This window comes from Mus musculus, chromosome 14 (genome assembly GCF_000001635.26).
Source record: "Mus musculus strain C57BL/6J chromosome 14, GRCm38.p6 C57BL/6J".
NCBI classification, from domain to species: domain Eukaryota; kingdom Metazoa; phylum Chordata; class Mammalia; order Rodentia; family Muridae; genus Mus; species Mus musculus.
The window spans coordinates 67,762,107-67,782,185 of NC_000080.6; the positions used below are offsets into that span (position 1 = coordinate 67,762,107).

Genomic DNA, 20,079 nt, shown 5'->3' on the forward strand with positions numbered 1-20,079 from the left:
ATGGGGATCCGGGCTCACTGGCCAGCCAGTGTAACCTCAGCACTGCAGGCAAGGATGGGGATCCGAGCTCACTGGCCAGCCAGTGTAACCTCAGCACTGCAGGCAAGGATGGGGATCCGGGCTCACTGGCAGCCAGTGTAACCTCAGCACTGCAGGCAAGGATGGGGATCCGGGCTCACTGGCCAGCCAGTGTAACCTCAGCACTGCAAGCAAGGATGGGGATCCAGGCTCACTGGCCAGCCAGTGTAACCTCAGCACTGCAGGCAAGGATGGGGATCCAGGCTCACTGGCCAGCCAGTGTAACCTCAGCACTGCAAGCAAGGATGGGGATCCGGGCTCACTGGCCAGCCAGTGTAACCTCAGCACTGCAGGCAAGGATAGGGATCCGGGCTCACTGGCCAGCCAGTGTAACCTCAGCACTGCAGGCAAGGATGGGGATCCGGGCTCACTGGCCAGCCAGTGTAATCACAGAGTAAGTTCCAGGTTCAGTGGATCAAAAGATCAGGTGGAGGAGAGTAACTGAGGAAGATTCCTTGTCACCAATCTCTGGTCTCTACACATGCTGGTGTGAGAGCACCCACATGTGCCTGTGCACATGTGCACACACACAAACACGCACACGAGAAACTCTCTAGTGATGTTTCTAATAAACTGAATGTTAAAAACTCATGAAGAGGTTTTGTGTGTGTGTGTTTGTGTGCTGTATCATTTTCTGCCTTTGGAATTTTGTACTAATATTGTTCTCTGACTAATTGATGAAGCAAACTAAGTTTGAAGTGGTTTTAAAACCAATACGTGATAAGAAATTAAGCTGTGCTCACCAGGTGTTTGTTGTTCAGTAGGTGGTAAGATATGAATTTGTCATTTCATTTTTATTTTTTAGTAACAGTACGGTCAGTGGTGGTCCTCATGAAGAGATGTGGAGGAGCCCACAGCTATGGATTACTCTCCTCCAAGGAGCGGCGTGTAAACACACCAAGTCTCACACTGGTGCCCAAAGATAATGTCACAAGATATTGTCCTACTCTCCCCAAGTGCAAAAATCAGCCTTACCCATCCGATCCTGGCCTGGACGATGCATTGTCAGAAGAGTTGGAGGAGGTGGAGATCACCGAGGAGGCCACAGAGGTGACAGACAGCCTGCGCAGCGTGGAGGACAGGATGTAGGGCAGTACCATCGAGCCTGCACGGCTTGGCTTCCTCTCTGTCATGCTGGGTGGCTGAAACACATGCAGCCCCCTCAGGTTAGCAGCCTGCAATACAGCCAGCATGATCTGGGGCCGCCACCCTGTCGGTCTCATGAAATCATGGCATGTTGACTTGGAGCAAAGTCTAAGGAGGTTGTAGAATCTAAGCTGGGCAGGGGGCATCTCTAGAAACCTAGGGTGCCACCAGGGAATCACCGTCCCCACGTGGTATCCTATTAAGTTTTGCTTTCTAACATGGGCTGGGTTCCTACAAGGATGGAGTATAGCTGGCTGAAGGAAAGCTCAGTCTTATGGTCCAGGAACGTGGGCACAAAAGACATACATGTGCCTGGACAGCACTAGGGGGAGGCTAAGTATCAGAAAGGAGACAGAAGTGGGCATTTTTGGTGATGGGGAGAGCAGCAGAATCTAGCTAGCTATGTATCTCAGCCTGGCCTTACTCACAACCATCCTTTTGTCTCAGCCTCCTGGGTGCTGAGGTCACGAGTGTGCATCACCACACCTGGCTGCCTGAGTAAACTGTTGACTGGAAGAGACCGTGAGAAAGGTCCTGGGGGTGGGTGGGTGGGGACTCTAGTGGGAAGGTGTGCAAAGCTCTGATTGGAGGAGAGAATTTGGAAGTCAAGGATTCAAAACAAGGCTGTTAGAGAGGACAAGGTGAACTCAAGGACAGAAGAACACAGCATTGAGCTAGGACCAGTGACACTATTGATTGAGAAAAGAGAGGTTAGCAGCCTACTTCCCCTCAGCACTTGGGGGTTGAGAGGTGGGAAACCCACAGAGACACAGCCTCACAGAGTGTGTCAAAGATGACAGAGAAATCTGTCAAGTGTGCAATACAGTTTACAACTGTTCCTACCCTCAGAAAAAGATCTAGAAAAGTTATACCAATCCGGCAGGACAGGAAGGAATGGCTAACATGTAGAACACAGGAACTGACACGCCCCTGAGTGTTCTCAAAATGCCTGCCCAGTCCAGCCACCTCGGTGTCCAGTGTCATCGGGCCATTTGTTAAAACTGTAAACTGGGGCCCTGCCACATCCACAAAATCCGAAGCAAGTTATCTGTGTTTCATAAGCTCTCTGTTCTGAAGGTCAATCAAGTTAGGGAATCTCTAGCTCAAGGATGGTTCATGTGACGAAAGGTAGAACACACTCTCTGCTGCCTGCCCATCTGCACATTGTACCTCTGCTGGTGTGACTCATCTGGCATCTGAAACCCTGGGTCATATCACAAGAGAGACCCAGGGAAGTTCAAGGGCCTTTTAGCCATAGCTTACCAGCGTTATGACTCCATACAGCTTCTCTACTTTCTCCTTGAGTTCACGGAAGCACGAAGATAGCCGGGCATGCAGCGGCTTGAGCTGCTCCGTCAGCTTCTCCCCGTGGATGCGGATCCCTTCCGTAAGCAGAGGTATCTGGAAGAAAGGTTATAAAAGAAAAGAGATGTGGTCTGGGAAAGAAGTCGATTCAGATTTGAAGGTTTGGGCAAAGGGATGGAGTCAGAGCGACCGACAGACACATAATTATCTAATGAAAATGTCACTTGTTAGTCAAGGGCTTGGGGACTCTATCAGAGGAACAGAGAAGATCCAAAGACTCCAGAGAGGCCAACTGGCAAGGCTCATACTACTGAGAACTGGGGTAGTCATAGAGAGATTGAGTTTGATGGCTGCTTTTCTTTCTTTTTTTTTAAGATTTATTTATTATTATATGTAAGTACAACTATAGCTGTCTTCAGACACACCAGAAGAGGGCGTCAGATCTCATTACGGATGGTTGTGAGCCACCATGTGGTTGCTGGGAATTGAACTCATGACCTCTGGAAGGGGGTTCAGTCTTAATCGCTGAGCCACCTCTCCAGCCCCCCATGGCTGCTTTTCTAGCAGTATTTATTGGGATGATAAGAAAAAGAATGACAGCCAGGCAGTGGTGGCGCATGCCTGTAATCCCAGCACTTGGGAGGCAGAGGCAGGCGGATTTCTGAGTTCGAGACCAGCCTGGTCTACAGAGTGAGTTCCAGGACAGCCAGGACTGCACAGAAAAACCCTGTCTCGAAATTTCCATGTGTTCCAATGTGTGTGTATGTGTGTGTGTGTGTGTGTGTGTGTGTGTGTGTATGTGTAAATGTGTGCATGCACATGTGGAGGTCATGGGACAACCTCTGCTGTCATTCTCAGATACCTCCCACCTCGTTTTATTTTTTGAAGAAAGGGTCTCTCACTGACTGGTCAGTAATTCCATGAAATCTTGCCCTAATATTATACACCTAATCTTTGTCTCTCTCCATCTTTTTCTGTCTCCATCTTCCTCCCGTTACTGTCTCTCACACACACACAGACACATGCACAGGCACACCCACATACAGAGAGAGACATAGAGAGATGTTGAGACAGAGAGAGACAGAGAGAGAAGGGGAGGGACCCCAGAAACTGGCCTATAGCTACACTTGAGCTATGTAGCATGCCTTAGGGCCAAACACAGTAGATACCCATGGAGTACTGTGCACAGCTGGCCAGCTGCAAGGCTCCCAGCCTACATACTTGTAAGGCAATCAGTCGCTTGAGCAGCTCCACCTTCTCCTGGTCCTCGGGATGCTCTTGTAAGTACTTTTCTGTAAAAAAAGCCTAAAAGGAGAATACATGTGAACATTACTGATTGCAGAGAGAGGCAGAGAGCTTCAAAAGGGAGAAGACATCTTCTGTAACTGAAAATCCATCCTTTTCCCAGAACCTCCTTTACTGCACAGTGAATAATTAAAAGACATATATTAGACAAATTCCTGTCTCTCTATATAGAGTGGCTTCCCTAATCCCCAAACCTATCCCATAAGTTGGGAAGTTTTCTCACTGCAGCTCAGAGAGGTGACACCTGTGTCCAAGAACATACAGTGACCAGTAGAAAGCCAGAATGAGGTCACAGGAGTGACAGGCCACAAGGCACCAGGCCCCTTCTCTTTCTGTCCCATCTTCTCCCTCATCAAAGGAGTTTCCTGGCCACATGTTTCCTTACATTCAAAAAGAGGATGCCCAAAATATTCAGCCACTGAACAAATAACAGCTATGATTCCTGGCTCTCAATAACTGTCCTTCACCTAGACTGAAATCATGTCCTCCCATATAAATGACACTCTAGTCAAATCCTATCCACTGGACTACACATGGTCAGTATGCCTCATAGGCCTTTTCAGAGTAACAGATGTAGCATCCAGTTAGACAATGGTGAAGCTGTGTGCCAGTTTGAATGAGCAATGTCAGCCATAGACTGGTGTGTATTTGAACACTCAGAGCCCCCAGCTGGCGGTGCTCCGTGGAGAGGTTATGGAACCTCTACGAAGCGGAGCCTGGCTGGAGGAAGTCCATCACTGGGATGAGATCTGAGAATTTTGTCTCACTCCATTTCCTGTTCCCGTTCTGTTTCCTGTGCATGGATGGAAATGTGACCAGCTGGCTTCCAGCTCCTGCCACCATGGCACCCCACTCCTTCCCTGCCACAGTGGATCCTATGTCTCTGGAGACATAAACCAAATAGACCCCTCCTTTATTAAGTTGCTTTTGGTCATAGTATTTCATTACAGCCACAGAGAAGTCACTAATACAAGCGGAAATGTCTTCTGCCCATGGCTCAAGCCAGGCTGGAGATTCCTGGAAACTCACTCTACATAAAACATCTATCTCTGCTTTCCCTAAAAGTGACGTCACCGGAAGTGCATCCTGAGCTTCGGGAGCAGACTGAGCTGTCTTCCTCCCAGGGGACAAGATAGCGGGGGTCCATCTGCCAGAGGCACCAGGGTCTGTCACTCTTTCCCTGAGGCTTCACAGGACAATGTGAGGCCAGGGACAATCCTCGTGTAATTCCACATGGCCATTTGGAGAGGAGAGTGGCACATGACATGTAGGGCGGCCTGTCTGTCTTGTGAGATTCAGGAGCAGGATTTACCTTTTCGTAGTTGGAGAATCCCCCCATGACAGCTGGGTCCACTATGCCGCTGAGCAGCATGGAGAGCGGGTGCACAGAGAGAGAATGGTCCCAGGCGTGCTGCTGCACGCAGTTGCTGACCCTCTCGTTGGTCAGCTCCATGGTTTCTATGGCATTCTCCAAAGGGCTGATTTCTTCCTGAGGAATAGAGCAGATGGGAAAAGGAGCCGGGTGAGCTCCACTCCAAAGACTGAAATAACCTGATCATTCTTCTCAAGACAGGGAAAAACTCACAGTCTGCAGGAGTGTTCACTTGTTAGGATTCTGTTCATTAGGTTCCCCACCACCCCCACCTCCGTCCCCATGCTTTTCTATTGGTTAATTACAAAATTGGCTATTGAAAAATCTTAGTGAGTGGGATGCTGTAAACTGTGGGCTGTTGAAAACACTGTTTCTTGGAGCAAACCATCTACACAAAATGTGTGAAGACATCTAGAGCTGCAGCAGCATTGTTTCTCTGGCAATCCCATCTCAGGGGCTCTGAGATGGTCGCTGGCTAGCATAGCTGAGACCCTTCTGCACCACTGACAATGGAAAATGTCCCCTGGAAAATTCAGGCGTCTCTTTGGTAAGAAAAAACAGGGATGTTGGAATTCCTACATCCAGACTCACATCTCATCTTCTTAGGGTAGAGCAGATAGTTAATGGAAGTTAGAAAGAACAGGAAGACTCAAGAACCACACTGAGTTGTGGATAAAGAAGCAATCACAGGAACTAGATTCTTCCAGAAATGTCCTCAAAACCACATTTCCCCAAAAGCCAGCACCTTCGTTTTGTTTACTGTTGGCCACATGGCTGCCTATCCCAGAATTTAGTCCTAGTATCTCTACCCAGAAAGCATACTACATTTAAATAAATGATTTATCATTAGCACCAAGGAATACATCAAAGTTCAGGTCATAATGGCCAAGGAATATTTTCATTTTCCTCTTCTCTTTTCTTCTACACTTTATTTTCGTTTTTGTTGTTGTTTGTTTGTTTGTTTGTTGTTTTTTTGTACTGAGACAAGGTCTTACTACATTGCCCCAGTGACCTTTAACCCATTATGAGGACCAGACTGGCCTCACATCACCATTGGTCTTCTTGACTCATCCTCCCAGAAGCTGGTACGGCATGTGCCACCATGTTCAGCTACAAGAGATGCCTGGGTCCCAGAATACCTCTTTTCCTCCTCTCCCCTCTACTGAGTATGGAAATAGGTGTGTGTGCATGCCAAAGTAGTCCTTTTACATTGACTGTACATGATCAGCTCAGGAATTTTCAAATACCTACTTTATGCTAAGTGCCGCACTGTGCACTAATTACAAAAGTAATGAAATATAAAGCCAGCTCAGAAATAGGTAGGAGGACTGGTTCTTGGATTTTTGAGGGCACCAAAATCTAAGGGTGCATGAATGCCTTTGTTCTAAAGTGATATCATCTATGTATATCTTTCTATATACTTAATTATTTTATTGGAGACAGGATATCACTATGTCCCTTGGATGTCCTGGAACTCACTTATGTATACCAGGCTGGCGTTGAACTCAGAGATCTACCTGCCTCTACCCCTCAGGTGCTGGGATTAAAGGCATGTGCCACCACATCTGGCTTTGGATGACTGGTTAGGACCTAGGGTTATAGCAGTGGGTATTATACATTATCTAGGGAATAAGGGAAGGGAAGAGTCCATATATATTTAGAACAGAGAAGCAGCTTGCTAAGACCTAAATACATAGTACTCCATCCACAGATGGTGAGGCTCATGGCTGGCTGAGTTGCTGAGACTGGAACTACACATTTTGCGGGTCCACTGTAACTCAATGCTAGTAGAAGTTTTATACTTTTAGTAGAATCTCAAGACTTTCAAATAGGGTGGGTTAGAAATATGCCCAGAATGGTATGAGCACAGACACCACAAAGGACTATGGGTATTCTAGAGTTGGCTGCATGGAGAAGGTGGATCTCACACTTAACTTGATGGCAATAATACTGAGCAGGGGTCAGAGGACATTGAGGCCCACCTCCCCCAAACGACCCAATGCCACTAACTATTTAAACCACTTAAGTCTTAGTTCTGACATCTTCTCTCAAAGATGGAAGGAGAAAGATGAAGGTGGAAAGAGGAGGAAGATGACAGACAGAGGAGGAAGATGGCCATGAATAGAGGCAGGCAGACATGAAAGGTGAGGCACACAAATGGATGGGAGTGGATGGAAATAATTGGAAGCAGACAGAGGTGGATGGAGGTAAAGGCAGGTGGCTAGAAATGAGAGCGGACTCGGTCGTGCAGGCACTGGGAAGCAAGCCACAGGAGGACTTGAATATAAAAACACATGAGACAGTCGGGTTTGCTCAGTGGGATCCACACTCTGCGGTAGAACACTGGCTGAAAAGACCAAGGCTGAGATGCAACAAGACACCTTTTAGTACACAGCAGAGACTAGTATGGGATGACAACAAGGCAAATACATGGATACAGACAGACTAAATGAATGTTAAATGGCAGCTTTGGGAAGTAGCGGGGCAGGGGCTGCAGCAACAGTGATGCTCAAGCTGAGAATGAGAGGGGCTTCGGGAAAGATGATGTGGTGGAGAGGCCAGTCCCCAAAAGCATCCTGGCACTGTTTCTGGGCACTGACAGAATGACAGACTGAAGGAGACAACGCCTCTCGGGCCACCAAAGAGTCAGTCTCTGAGTGTGTGACCTTTTGGATTGGTGTTGTGACATCAGTTTTACAAAGCGACCTTATTACACAAGTGTGCTCTTTATTCCGCCTTTAAAAAACAAAGTTGGCCAGAGGGAGGGCAGCCAAGCTGGTGCAGGCTGCAGTGGAACGGAACAAAAGCGGTTATTATTTCTGCAGACAGAGAGGTTCCCACCACACACACACACACACACACACACACACACACACACCCACACACACCCTGCCAGAGTTACGACTTCAAATGACTCACTACTGAAATCTCCTTGGCTTCGAACCACTTGAGGATCCCAGGGAAGGTATAGGCCGTTCTGTACGTGGTTCTTTCAATCCACATGGTCTGGTACAAGAAAAAAAAACACAAAATGAGGCAGGGGCCAGCTTCCAGGTCACAACTGACCCCAAACCTCTGGCTCAGCTGGTGAGACTCCATTCTCACATGTCTTCTAGGGAGTGAATATGTTCCTTATAAAACTCAAGGATCATGAGGTCTGATGGGGCCCTTGGGCCCTTTCCTTCTAAAGATGGAAACCTGAGGTTCAGGAGGTATGGCTCCCCTACGGTCTGTCACATCAGCGGCAGAGCCCAGATCTGGGTCCTTCAGTTTGGAGGTTTCCCACTGAGATGACAGCCTGCTTGGCAGTAACTAACAGGTTACCCTCTCCTACAGGGGACACCCCAACCTCCTGTCTTAGCCAATGAGGATGAAAAGGAAGCCACCGGACTTCGCCAGAAGGCGGCAAACAGGAGCTAGAGGGATAGCTTGGGTGGGAAGTGAAAAGGACCTGCAACCCATGCCCAGCGCTCCCGTACAAATCCAGGGGTGGTGGCATAAGCTTGCAGCCTCAGTGCTGGAGAGCAGAGATGGAGGAGGATTCCCAGGGGTTCACAGTGTGGCCGGCCAAGCTGGGCTGCTAAGCTGCAGTCCCAAGAAAAGACCCACTGTCAAAAATAACACGATGGGAAGTTCCTGAGGAATGACACCCAAGGGTGACTTCTCCACAGAGAGAACAAGCCAAGTGGACTCACGGCAAACTCATTTTCTGGGTCTTTTTCTCCTTTCCGGAATGGCCGGGAATAGCTGAACTGCTGCACTTCGTTGGCTCTGTAGTAGCTGGGAAAGGACAGAGCAAAGGCACTGGACCTCAGAGAACCAGCCCACAACCCCACGTGTGACATGCCTGGCACTGAGGTTTACCCCTATGGCCGACAGGGTCACACTGAGCTCCGGGGACAGTATATACTTGGGTTTCATACCACATCTTATTTTTCGTACTGAAGAGTTTATGCTCCAGTTTGAAAAGGTACACATACCCACCATGTTTGTGGTCTCCTTTGCCTAGCTTTGCTATAACACTGTTAATCAATCTCTCTGGCATGGTGGTTTCTCCAGGGATAGGAAAACAACCTCAAACCCTCAGTGATACCTGAGTGGATATTTAGGCTAGAGGATCCTGTGCCCAAGTGAAGTTTACCTTTCCCTCTGATTCAATGATAAAATCCACGTTGCTTTAACTTGGTAAGGTTTAATCTCTTATGCAAAACAGTAAGTATGAGGTCTTCCAAAGTATAACAAATGAAAAAGGCTTTGCTTTTGACACATTTCAAATAAAGTCTTGTTTTGTAGCCCAGACTGGCCTTGAACTTGCCTTCCCTTCCCTCCACTGCTACAATTCCCACCTGACTGTTTCCTTTTTAATAACCACTTACTTCAAGATCTGCTCTGGAACCGGTTTGTCCTTGTAGCTGGGCGGCAAGCTCATCACAGGTTTTACCGTGAAGCACTGCAGGTCTGAAGGCTTATTAAGGAAAAGGTTGGCCCTGCAGGTGCCACAGGCTTCGAGGTCCCTGCTCCCACTTCCCATCTCCCTTCAACTGGTGCCAGCACTGCACTGAAATGTGCTCCCATGTGCCCTGTCATGAGGTGGAATTCCTCAGGACACCCCCTATGGCCAGACACCTGGCAAATATCCTTGCCACATCAAGGAAGTGTCAGGAAAGTATAAGGAAATAGACAGCCAGCAGTGCTTTTAAATGATCTCTTTTAGATATGCTTGTCTCTGAAACAGCCAGACTCCAGAACCCAGGGAAAAACAATTGCTATCTTTAGGTGCTACTATTGATGGGGTGAGTCCCTTCACGGGGACTAAGTGCTCTGAATTTATCTTTCAAGCTAACGGCAAACTTTTATGACAGAGGAAAACTTGGAGGCCAAGAGAAGTGAAAATTTCTTAATTCCACAACTGGGGAGTGAAGTCAGACTCCAAAACCAGCACTGGGTGAGGGGTCTTGCTGGGATGGGACAGATGAAAAGTCCTAGGAAGGGCCTCTCCTGGCACCCTTACCAGTGCAGACATAGTCTGTCCCCTGTGCCTACAGGTTCTGCACCCCAAGAGTTGACCGCGAGGATTTTCTTCTATACTGACTCGATACAGACTTTCCTCTCCTGTGCCCTTTTCTCCTAAATGATACACTGTGATAATACTTACAGGACATTATATCCGGACAACATATCCGGGTATCAGCCAGGAGAGGCTGCAGAACTGGCTCAGTTGGTAAAGGGCTTGCTCTACAAGCATGAGGGCCTGCATTCCAATCCCCAGGGCATGGCTAAACACACACACATGCACACCGCAGTATTTGAGAGAATGTATACAGGCTATATACAAACACAATGTCATATACATGACTTGAAAAGCTGCAGATTTCAGTACCCATGCGTGGTAGAAAAGGAAGATGGGGAGGGTGTCCTGAAGCCATTGACTAGGAGGATATCAAGAATGCATTTGGATGGTTTTAAATGTGTGGTTTTTAGATCTGCAACAGAATCTAGAACTTCCTTTAAGCCCCCTATCTGAGTACAACGTTTATTCATTCATACTCAACATTGACTGACCATGTCTTCCATTAAAGGTCTCAAAGATTTTTACACTGAATGGCGGAAGGCACCAGTTTGAAAGATTGGAGCATATCTGCCAACCGAGAAGGGGCTGCAACTCGCAGTTTATTTGGCTTGGCCTGGCCCATCCAAGGGTAAAGAGTCACTGGGCTGCTGTCCCCATGGCAAGGATACACTGCTTTGGGGATGACTTGATGTCTTCTCCTGGTGGTGTGGTACTGGTCATCTTCTCAGCATTGGGGAACTGGGTCAGCAACCTCAAGCTGAAGTCTTCCCGCCTCTCATACTCCTTACCCCGGTAGATAAAGATTTTGTTCTGCAGGTCAGGGAAGCCAAAGGAAGTCGTTAGGGAGGAAGAGTGAAGGCGTACCTGGAGCTGAGGAGAGAGAAGGCCACTGGGCTTCTCCATCAGGGCTAAATCTACAACCACGAAAGTGCATCGTGAACATCATTTGCATACTCAACAGGTATTGATCAACGTCTGTTGGGTAGATACTAGTTTATCCCTGCTTTCCCCATTGATGGACATGTGGACTGGATATAGGCTTCGGTGCTTATTAGTAAGGCTGCTATGCCTACAGTATTTTGGAATGGTTAGATTTCTATTCACTTGAGTAAATGCTCCCTGGCTACAAGCTCTTTCAGCATGGGCCATTTTCCTTGGTTATCGTTTAAATTTTACACTCATATGTTAATATTTAGCTTATAGAATCACTGAGGGCAGTGAAATGTCTGAGTAACTTCAGGACATTTCTGCTTCTTCCCAGGTGCCTGGCACGGAGTAGACAATGCGCAGATATTTACTGAATGAGGCCCCGTTGCTTTCTCACTAAGCAGTTAGGAATGCAAATGGCTCTCCTTTGTGGCTATTGCTTGTTGTCGTTGTTGTTGTTTCATTTTATTTTGTTTTGTTTTTGTAGCATAGTCTCATGTAGCCCAGGCTGACTTCTAACTCACTATGCAGTAGAGGATAATCCTGACTTCGGATTCTTAGTCCACCTCAAGTGTTATGATTGCAGGCATATTCAAACATACCCAGTTCATGTGGTTCTGGGAATGGAACCCAGTGTCTCATGCATGCTAGGCAAGTATGAGAGACAGTATATATTTAACTAAAGCTCAGGTCTAAAAGAGTTCTTTTTAGAGTTTTTGTTCCTTAAACTCTAAAGTCACTGTGCCAGTATACATACTTTTGAGAGAGGTCTCTCATGCCTGACACCTACTACAAAACTGCTTTTACTTTGGGGAAAATGTTTGTTGTCTTGTTCTTGGGATATCTGATTTCAAAGTGGCCCTGACTGGAAATAAAATAAGCAACAAAACACATCCATCCACACTCGTCCAAGTTTGGCCTGTGGATGGGGCCAATTCTGTTTTTCCTTCTCTCCTTGCACCTGGGGAAGCCATTGCACAAAGGGTCGGCCAGAATATCAGTGGTGTCAGGGGCGTGGGGTACAGAGGCCAGCATTCAGGAAGAGGTCTCTCTCCCTGACCCGACCTCCCACAGCGGGACCACAGGCCAGCAGCTGCTGCTGGCCATCTGGAAGAGAGATAAGTCTCCCCTCTCCCCAACCTCACTCCTCATGGCTCTGGGGACCACTCCCAGGCTCCTCACCCGCAGGAAGGAAGGGAAGCCCTGTCCGTAGTATCCCACAGCAAAGTATTCAGGCTGGGGCCTCATGGCCTTAATGATGTTCTCGTAAAACAAGGCTCTTTTTTTCTGAAAAACAAAATAACACATTCCACCTGGAGGTTACCAGGAAGCTGTCAGGGGGAGAAATGAAAAAGGAAAAGGTCAGCCCATCTGCCGTGCTTTCTCATGGAACAGATAAATGGAAGGTCTTTGGAGACCACCTTGTAGGCCACTGGGTGACTCTGTTCTGGGATCTGGTGTTTGGGACTTGGGTCCAGGATGGGCCTTGGAGTCCTCCTCGGACTTTCTGAGATCCACGGGCAGGATCTAAACGTAACCAGGCATGTCAAAGTAGATGCTGAGGAAGTTTGTGCTCTGAGCAGGTGACTTGCAGGGCCACCTCGGGCTCTGATGGCCCTAAGGTGAGTCCCACTCTCTTGTTCCACCTCTTTGGATGCTTTACTATGGATTCTTTGAGACAGCGTCTGTAGGTAGCTCAGGCTAGCCTCAGACTCTCCACGTAGCTGAGGGTGACTGTGAACTCCTGATCTTCCTGCCTCAGCTACACAGGTGCCACTGGGATTACAGAAATACACCTCGATGCCTGGTTTGATGTGGCAGCAGGGATTGAACCCAGGACTTTATGTATGCTAAACATGAGCCAAGACCTCACACAGCCTCTCAGGCTGCTTCCTTGCTCTGCAGGCCAGGCAGAACGTGGACTCTATGGACCAAGCAGCTAGGATTATCATCTTGTACCACACCCAGCCCAACCTCGGTTGACAGAACTCTGTGACTGCGCTAGGCAACAGTCTGTGAGAAGCACAATTTCTTAGTTTGGTGTCTGGTGGCCAGCATCTTAGCTCAAGCTGGCTTATAAAACTACTGAGTGAATTAATTTCCGGCAGAAGCTGGTAAAGCCCAGGAGTTCCGTTTTCACTGATTGCTCTTGACAAATAGATCCTCAAGAAAAAGATTAGTCTGGGAGAGTGATGAAGGTTCTCGCCACTGTTGTGTAGTGGGCATGTGAGTGGTTGCACATGTGTGCTGTTGGTTTGTAAGAGCTGAGCTGTGCCTGCAGCTGGCCTTAATACCCAGGCTCAGGGAACCGTCAGTGCTGAGCCTTTGGCGACACCAGAAAAGGTGGCCAAACCCACTTATGATTCTGGCAGAAACATTCACAGCTTGTCCAGGTAGGCACAGTGGCATTCTTGGAGGAAGCAAGGGCAGCCTCGAGGATAGGCTGTCCTCTCATTGTAAAATTATGTTTTATTTAGGGTGAGTGTGTACAAGCACACACGTGTCACCGTCCATGGTCTGAGGACAATTGTGAGAGTCTCTTCTCTCCTTCCAGCATGTGGAATGTGGGGATTGAACTCAGCTCGGCAGACTTGGCCGTAAATGCCTTTATCTGCTGAAGTGGCTCACTGGCCTGAGACAAGGGAATTCTGATGAACAGACATGTCCCATGGTAGCCAGGATGAGACATGGTCACCCAGGCTCAGTGCTCCCACCTTCCCCAGGGCAATCCTCATTCCCAGTCCCAGGGGACTTCTTTGAGGACAACCTGGAGAACAATGGTCAAAGCTTTGGGGATTATATATCTTCCATCCTAAAGTAAGGTTTACTTTACCACTGGGAAGAGTACCCTTGGCCCTGACTGTTTTCAACCCCCACACATATCAAACGGTTCTTAGTAGTGCCCACTTGAGCAGCCTTGCTGGCCCAGACTTACCAAGAGACTGCCTAGGCCCTCGTAGTCAAACACTTTGCTCTCGTAGGTCTCCGCCAACTCCTTGCTCAGTTTGATGGCTTTCTCCCACATCTTCAGAAGAAGGAAAGCAGGGTGAGATGAGGCAGGCACAAGAGCCATCCATCCCTCTCTACCCATCCCCCTTGGCAGAGGTTACCTCCCCAGAGAATAACTGAAACTAAGCAGTCAGCAGGCTGAGCATCCTTAAGGGACCCTGACTTGTGACACCAGTTTGATCAGTTAACCCTTTCTTTACTGGTGTTTTAAGAATACCACAGGTTGAATAGCCCTTATCCAAAATGCCTGGGACTACCAGTGTTTCCACTGTGGATTTCTTTTTTTTTCTTTTCTTTTCTTTTCTTTTTTTTTTTTTCTCTTTTGATTTGGGATCATTTCCATAGACATGACTGGTTAGGTGTCTCTTCATCCAAAATGCTCCAACGTCTGAAACTTTCAGGCCATCTTGGTATTCCACAGTTTTAGAGTTTGGAACACTTTTCATGTTGAATTAAAGATGCCCAGCCTGGGTATCTTGGGTATGTTGCCAAGAGGTGCTTCTCTGGACAGTTTCCCAGAACACGTATCTTCTCCACTGAAGCAGTTTGGAGTTTAAAGAGCCAAGCACCAATTGCAAAAAAAAAAAAAAAAAAAAAAAAAAAAAAGGAAAAATAAGAAATTCCTGGGATTCCCAAGTGTGGGAGTGCAGCTAGACAGGAAAGGTGGCTGTAGACCAGGCTGGCCTCAAACCTCAAGAGATCGGCCTGCCTCTGCCTCCCAAGGGCTGGGATTAAGGTATGCACTACCATGCTCAGCTCCAAAATCACCCTTTACCTTATCTTTTTTGAGACAGGATCTCTCACTAAACTTGAAGTTTACCATTTTGGCTAGTCTGGCTGGCCAGCAAGCCCTGGAAAACTTACTATCTCCTTCTCCCAATACTGGGTCAGAGGTACCTGACCTTACAGATATATGTCCCCGTGGCCTGCTTTTAGATAGGTCCTTATCTTATACAGCAAGCACTTTATACACGGGACCATCTCCTAAGCCTCTGTCATTTTGCTGGGGACAGGGCCCTCATCCAGTGTGCTTTGTGCAGACTCAGCAGAATCGTTTTTCTCTTTTCAGTAGCAAAAAACCCAAAACAAACAAACAAAGGAACAAACACAAAACAAACAAACAAAAAAAACCCAAAACCAAAACCAACCAAACAACCAAACAAAAAAACCCCAGCAAACAAACAACAAAACCCAGACAACAACTGAGAACGGCTTCCCCCCCTACACACACACACACACACACACACACTCACTTTGCCTTTATCAAAATAGGATATGATCTCTTGATACAGTTTCTCTTTAAGCTCCTGCTGGGTATAAACATAGTAACTATCCCTCTGCAGCAAATGGGGCACACAGGGCTTGTCCGACCACTACAAAGAGAAAAAGATAACATAGGGATTAATGAGGCAAAACTGCAGATCAAAAAAACCAACAACAACAACAAAAAAAACCCAAAACCCTCAGGAATCCACTTATTTGCATGCTGTCAACTCACCCATATTGTGTTTTAAGTTATTTACCAAACACAAAATTATATACACGAGGAGGCCCATATGTCAGCTCTGCTCTGAAACAAGTGTCACACCAAATGGCCAGGCACCTGCAGCGTCCCTCAGCAAGGGAGGAATGGAATGAGGCTGCTAACCCAGCACAACACTGTGTGGAAGACAACCTGAACACAGCCAGGTGAGAGAAGTACACCAGGCCCACAACCATGGAGGGGCAGGTAAAACCATCACTGCCTGCAGCAATTTCCTTCTCCATGCACAATACACAGCAGCCCAGTGCAAAACCAGACATAGCTTGGAGATCTTGGAGGCAAAGGAATAAAAAAAAAATTTGAGGATGGACCTTGGTTACCAAGACAACAGCCATGCAGAAGACAGCAGAAGCAAACAGTCCATCACACTGAAGCCCATTGGACAACTCAGATATCACCAGGATTACACAAGACTTATATGCAGGGAGCTTGACCCCGCCATTCAAAGGCATGCTTGCAGCCCCAAGAAAAGGGAAACTCTCACTATGCCTTGGGAGGGGAACACTATTTCATAAACATGTATGTTCTTACTAAAGCGCTCGCCCCACCCCTACTGCCCTTCTTTGGTGGTGGTGTGAATTGAACCCGGGGCCTATGCACACTACGTATGTGCACTCCAAGTGAGCTGCACCCACCAGCCTTATTCTTACTTTGCTAAAATTTTGACACTTGAAGTCTTACTAAGTTGTTCAGGCTGGCCTTCAAGGCGGAATCCTCCAGCTTCAGCCTCCTCCCTCCCAGCTAGAATCACAGCTCTATCCTAGCAGGCCCTGCAGCATTAGTTCATTCCCTCTCTCCCCTTTCCCCTTCCTTCCCTCTCCTCCTTGCCTTCCTCTCCCTTCTCCCTTTCTTTCTTGGGCCTGAAAATAGGGGTATGAGCATGCCATGTGAGTGCCCTACCACTGAGCTACCCCAGGGTCAAGTCATTTGAAATTCCAGGCTTCTAAGGCCCAGATGGAAAAATACAAAAGGAAAGAGGGAAAGAGGAATGGCACTGGGGGAGGGGAGGGAGCAATGAGGAGTAAACCTGTCTGTGATAATACAATGTAGCCTCAGTTCATGAACAGAGGCCCACAGGCCAGGAGATACTAGAATGGGACCTCCTCTAACACAGAGATAAAGCCGGGATCTTAGGCCTGTGGATGGAATTCAGATGATATTTAACAAATACTCAGTAGAGATATCTCCTGAGTAGCTAGCTGGGAAGAAAAGCCGAATCCACTCTTCATACCTTACACCAGATTAGGACAACTTAATTTTCTTTTCCTTTGCTTTTTAAATTTTTAGAGCTGGGCTCTCCCAGAACTTGAGCCCCACCCCCCACCCCACCGCCCCCATCTCAGCTTTTTACGTGCTGGAATTATAGGTATGCACCACCATGGCCAGCTTGAGAGTTTAATTTTCTGAGTAGCACAAATAAGAAGACCTACAGGGCCACTCTCTGATGATATCTGTAGGTAGCAAACCCCACAGATGCAGAAAACCCTTCCTTATCTCAACCTTGAACATGGGCCGTGGATTTCCTTGGGAAAATGGGGAGGTAGGGAACTCCTGGGTTTAGATGCTGTGAATGATGAATGAATTTTAGAATCAAACCAAATCAAGATTAAACTCTTGATTTTAAGAATGGAAGCCAGAAGGTTTAACGAGAGGCCACTATGGTACTTCAGGTAAAGATGCCAGGGTCCTGGTCATGGATGGTAGTGAGGGATTATTATTATTTTTTTAAGTAGAAGATAGATCCAGGACACATGTTGCTCATGGGGAAGCAGAGGGCAGCAGCCGGAAGTGAAGGGTGGAACGTGGCTAAGCTCCTGGGCAGAAGGGGGAGGTCAGAGAGAGAGAGAAGGGGAGGAACAAAGGCTGGGGCAAAGGCTTGTGGTTTGGACACGCTGAGTTTGAGTTATCATCCATTCAAAGCTTGATGCTAATGCAGGAATCCAAAGGAGGACAGGGCTTCAAATAACTACCTGGGATTTGGGACAAGCATTGATATCATGCTTATTAGCATTGATATCATGGCCCATGCTAATTTTACTTGGAGAGAGGACAAATGGGACATACAAGAAAGTACTTCTTCCAAGTATCTTACTCATTTCTAAGTCTCCTCTCTATCGTTTTGCTCATCTCTTCACACATCATCAACATGTAGTTATTTAATTAGAATGCCAATCATCAGAGGCTGCTAGGCTGTGCCCTGCTTCCTCAGGAGCTTTAAACATCAAATGATTGTCTTCCCAGTCTTGATGTGAAACGTGACCTGTTTATCCCGAACACAGGAGCACATCCCTAGATAAACTATATCCCTTGAATAAGATCCTTTCGGGCCCAGATCACGAAGTTGATAGAATTTAGTCTCAAAGGACTGAACACATGGCAAACACCCTGGGCCTTCCACCCAGGCCCCGTTTATTACCTGCAGAAGCTCAGCATGTAGGAGGAGTGTATAGGCAGCTTCTGTGTAGTTCTCACAGTCTCTGTGCAAATCCCGAAGCTTGTATAAATACCTAGTACAACAGGAGAGAAAAGGCCCTTTGTCACCAAGGAGGTGAGCCAGACCTCAGAGCATTCTCTAGCTAGGTCCCAGCCCGCACATAAACTTCTGCTTCTAACAGGAACACCTCCCTTCTCTTAGGTAATAGACTTGCTACCTCCTATTTCTCTAGCACACAGTACCTCTTCCTGCCCTGTGGTTTTCTTAGCTCTTCTATTTTGTCATCTTTATTATTATTATTATTATTATTATTATTATTATTTTATTATTATATTGATCCTCTTTGGGATGTGAGGTAAAGCTTTGGAAATTCTATTAATGACAAGTTGACTTCATGGTCAGAGACTCATGACCCTCAAACTAAGGGCCACTGTGGGTTATTTCTCTTTCCTGTCCCTTTGAGTCCTTTCTATCCTTCCTTACATGCTGATTACACACTTGATGCTATTACACACTCCCTCAAACTGTATTTGTCTGGGGCTCTGTTTAGAGAGCTCACCCCCTGAGGCAGACTGCGCACATCCTGTGTTTGCCGGAATCTATCGAAGTAGCAGCAGTACTCTTGGGGCCGTATTTTCTGGTTTAGAACTATACCACAAAGCCATGACACCAATAGCAAAGCCAGGGCATTTCCTTCACTTACCGTATGTATATGTCCTCTCGTTTCTTATCTTTATAGAAATTCTGCCAAAAAAAGAAGGTCACAAAATACCAGCATAAATTAAAGACGGTTGATGAACTTGACACAAGGATAGCCAAAGCATGACTGCTCCTTTAGTTTTAAGTGTTTGAGCTTGCGAGTGTAGTTGCCTGCAGAGACCAGAAGAGGGCACTCATCTGGAGCTGGATCTACAGGAGGTTGTGAGCCAACTGACACGTGTGCTGGGAACCAAGCGTGTGTGTCTTCTAGAAGAGCAGTACACACTTGAAACCATGGAACAACCTCTCCACCCCACCTGCTGCTTTTTCAATACTGTCACTTCTCCAAAGAGCCATTATTAGTTCACCGTCTCCCTTAAGAATCTCCTCTATAAATATAACTATAACTACACAGAAGCTGCCAACCCACTCTTCTTACATGCGGAGCTTCTGCAGGTAATAAATGAGCCCTGTGTGGAAGACCCAAGGGCTATAAAGAAGCAGAGAAATTAAGACCACGCTTCTGAGAAATGTAAGAGATTTTCTATAGGGACAGCAGGTGCTTGCTTATTCTGAAGCCACCTGGTACATTCACATCTCTGGCAGTCAGGGAGGTGGGACGTTCTTGGCTTATATTAAGCAGAGGAATACACAGCAACCTACACTGTGGAGGTCTGTAGTCCCAAGGAGAGAGAAGTCTAGAGTTTCACTGTCGGGAGAACTGCACAGACTAATGTATTTCATGGCATAGGTTTCTGTGTGCTACATCACAATGGGAAAGCAAGCACATGTAAGTAAGACCAAGAGCCAGGCTGAGAGGGTCACTGGGAAAGGCTAGAGTGTTTCCAGGTACCTGAAAGTCTGTGCCCTACTCTATGTGACTAGGGCATGGGCTGTATAAGGTGGCTGGGCCTCTGTGCTATCCACTTAGAGCTGAGTTGGTGGAGCAGGGGTAGCTTAGCTGTGCTCACTCACAAGCCCAAGGACCAGGCCCTTACCAGGACGTTCACTGTACAGCTCATGCGGTTCTCCTTGCTCTCATCATGTATGATGATCGTTCTGTAATCCAGCAGGTTCTCCAAGAGGCTGCTGACCAGGAAGGCAAAGGCTTCCCCAGAGTTCGCGAGGTATTTATGTTTCCGGCAATGCTCTAAGAGTCTGGAGGGCGGGAGAGAAAATTTCCGTGGTTC

General features: G+C 47.2%; 1 protein-coding gene across 3 annotated transcripts in view; it reads right to left on the reverse strand.

Annotated features, from left to right (window-relative positions):
- Dock5 (dedicator of cytokinesis 5) overlaps nucleotides 1-20,079 on the reverse strand; it is a 181,645-nt gene that overhangs the window by 10,179 nt on the left and 151,387 nt on the right. For all 3 annotated transcript variants that reach the window (NM_177780.3, XM_011245170.2, XM_017316175.1), the window contains 14 exons: nucleotides 19,888-20,047; nucleotides 18,894-18,934; nucleotides 18,173-18,263; nucleotides 15,467-15,586; nucleotides 14,140-14,229; nucleotides 12,387-12,491; nucleotides 10,946-11,087; nucleotides 9,583-9,664; nucleotides 8,902-8,986; nucleotides 8,126-8,212; nucleotides 5,147-5,323; nucleotides 3,751-3,834; nucleotides 2,488-2,625; nucleotides 1,054-1,220 (listed from right to left, as the gene is read on the reverse strand). In NM_177780.3, coding sequence (NP_808448.2) covers nucleotides 1,054-1,220; nucleotides 2,488-2,625; nucleotides 3,751-3,834; nucleotides 5,147-5,323; nucleotides 8,126-8,212; nucleotides 8,902-8,986; nucleotides 9,583-9,664; nucleotides 10,946-11,087; nucleotides 12,387-12,491; nucleotides 14,140-14,229; nucleotides 15,467-15,586; nucleotides 18,173-18,263; nucleotides 18,894-18,934; nucleotides 19,888-20,047 — 1,569 coding nt within the window. The remainder of the gene's footprint in view (nucleotides 1-1,053; nucleotides 1,221-2,487; nucleotides 2,626-3,750; nucleotides 3,835-5,146; nucleotides 5,324-8,125; nucleotides 8,213-8,901; nucleotides 8,987-9,582; nucleotides 9,665-10,945; nucleotides 11,088-12,386; nucleotides 12,492-14,139; nucleotides 14,230-15,466; nucleotides 15,587-18,172; nucleotides 18,264-18,893; nucleotides 18,935-19,887; nucleotides 20,048-20,079) is intronic.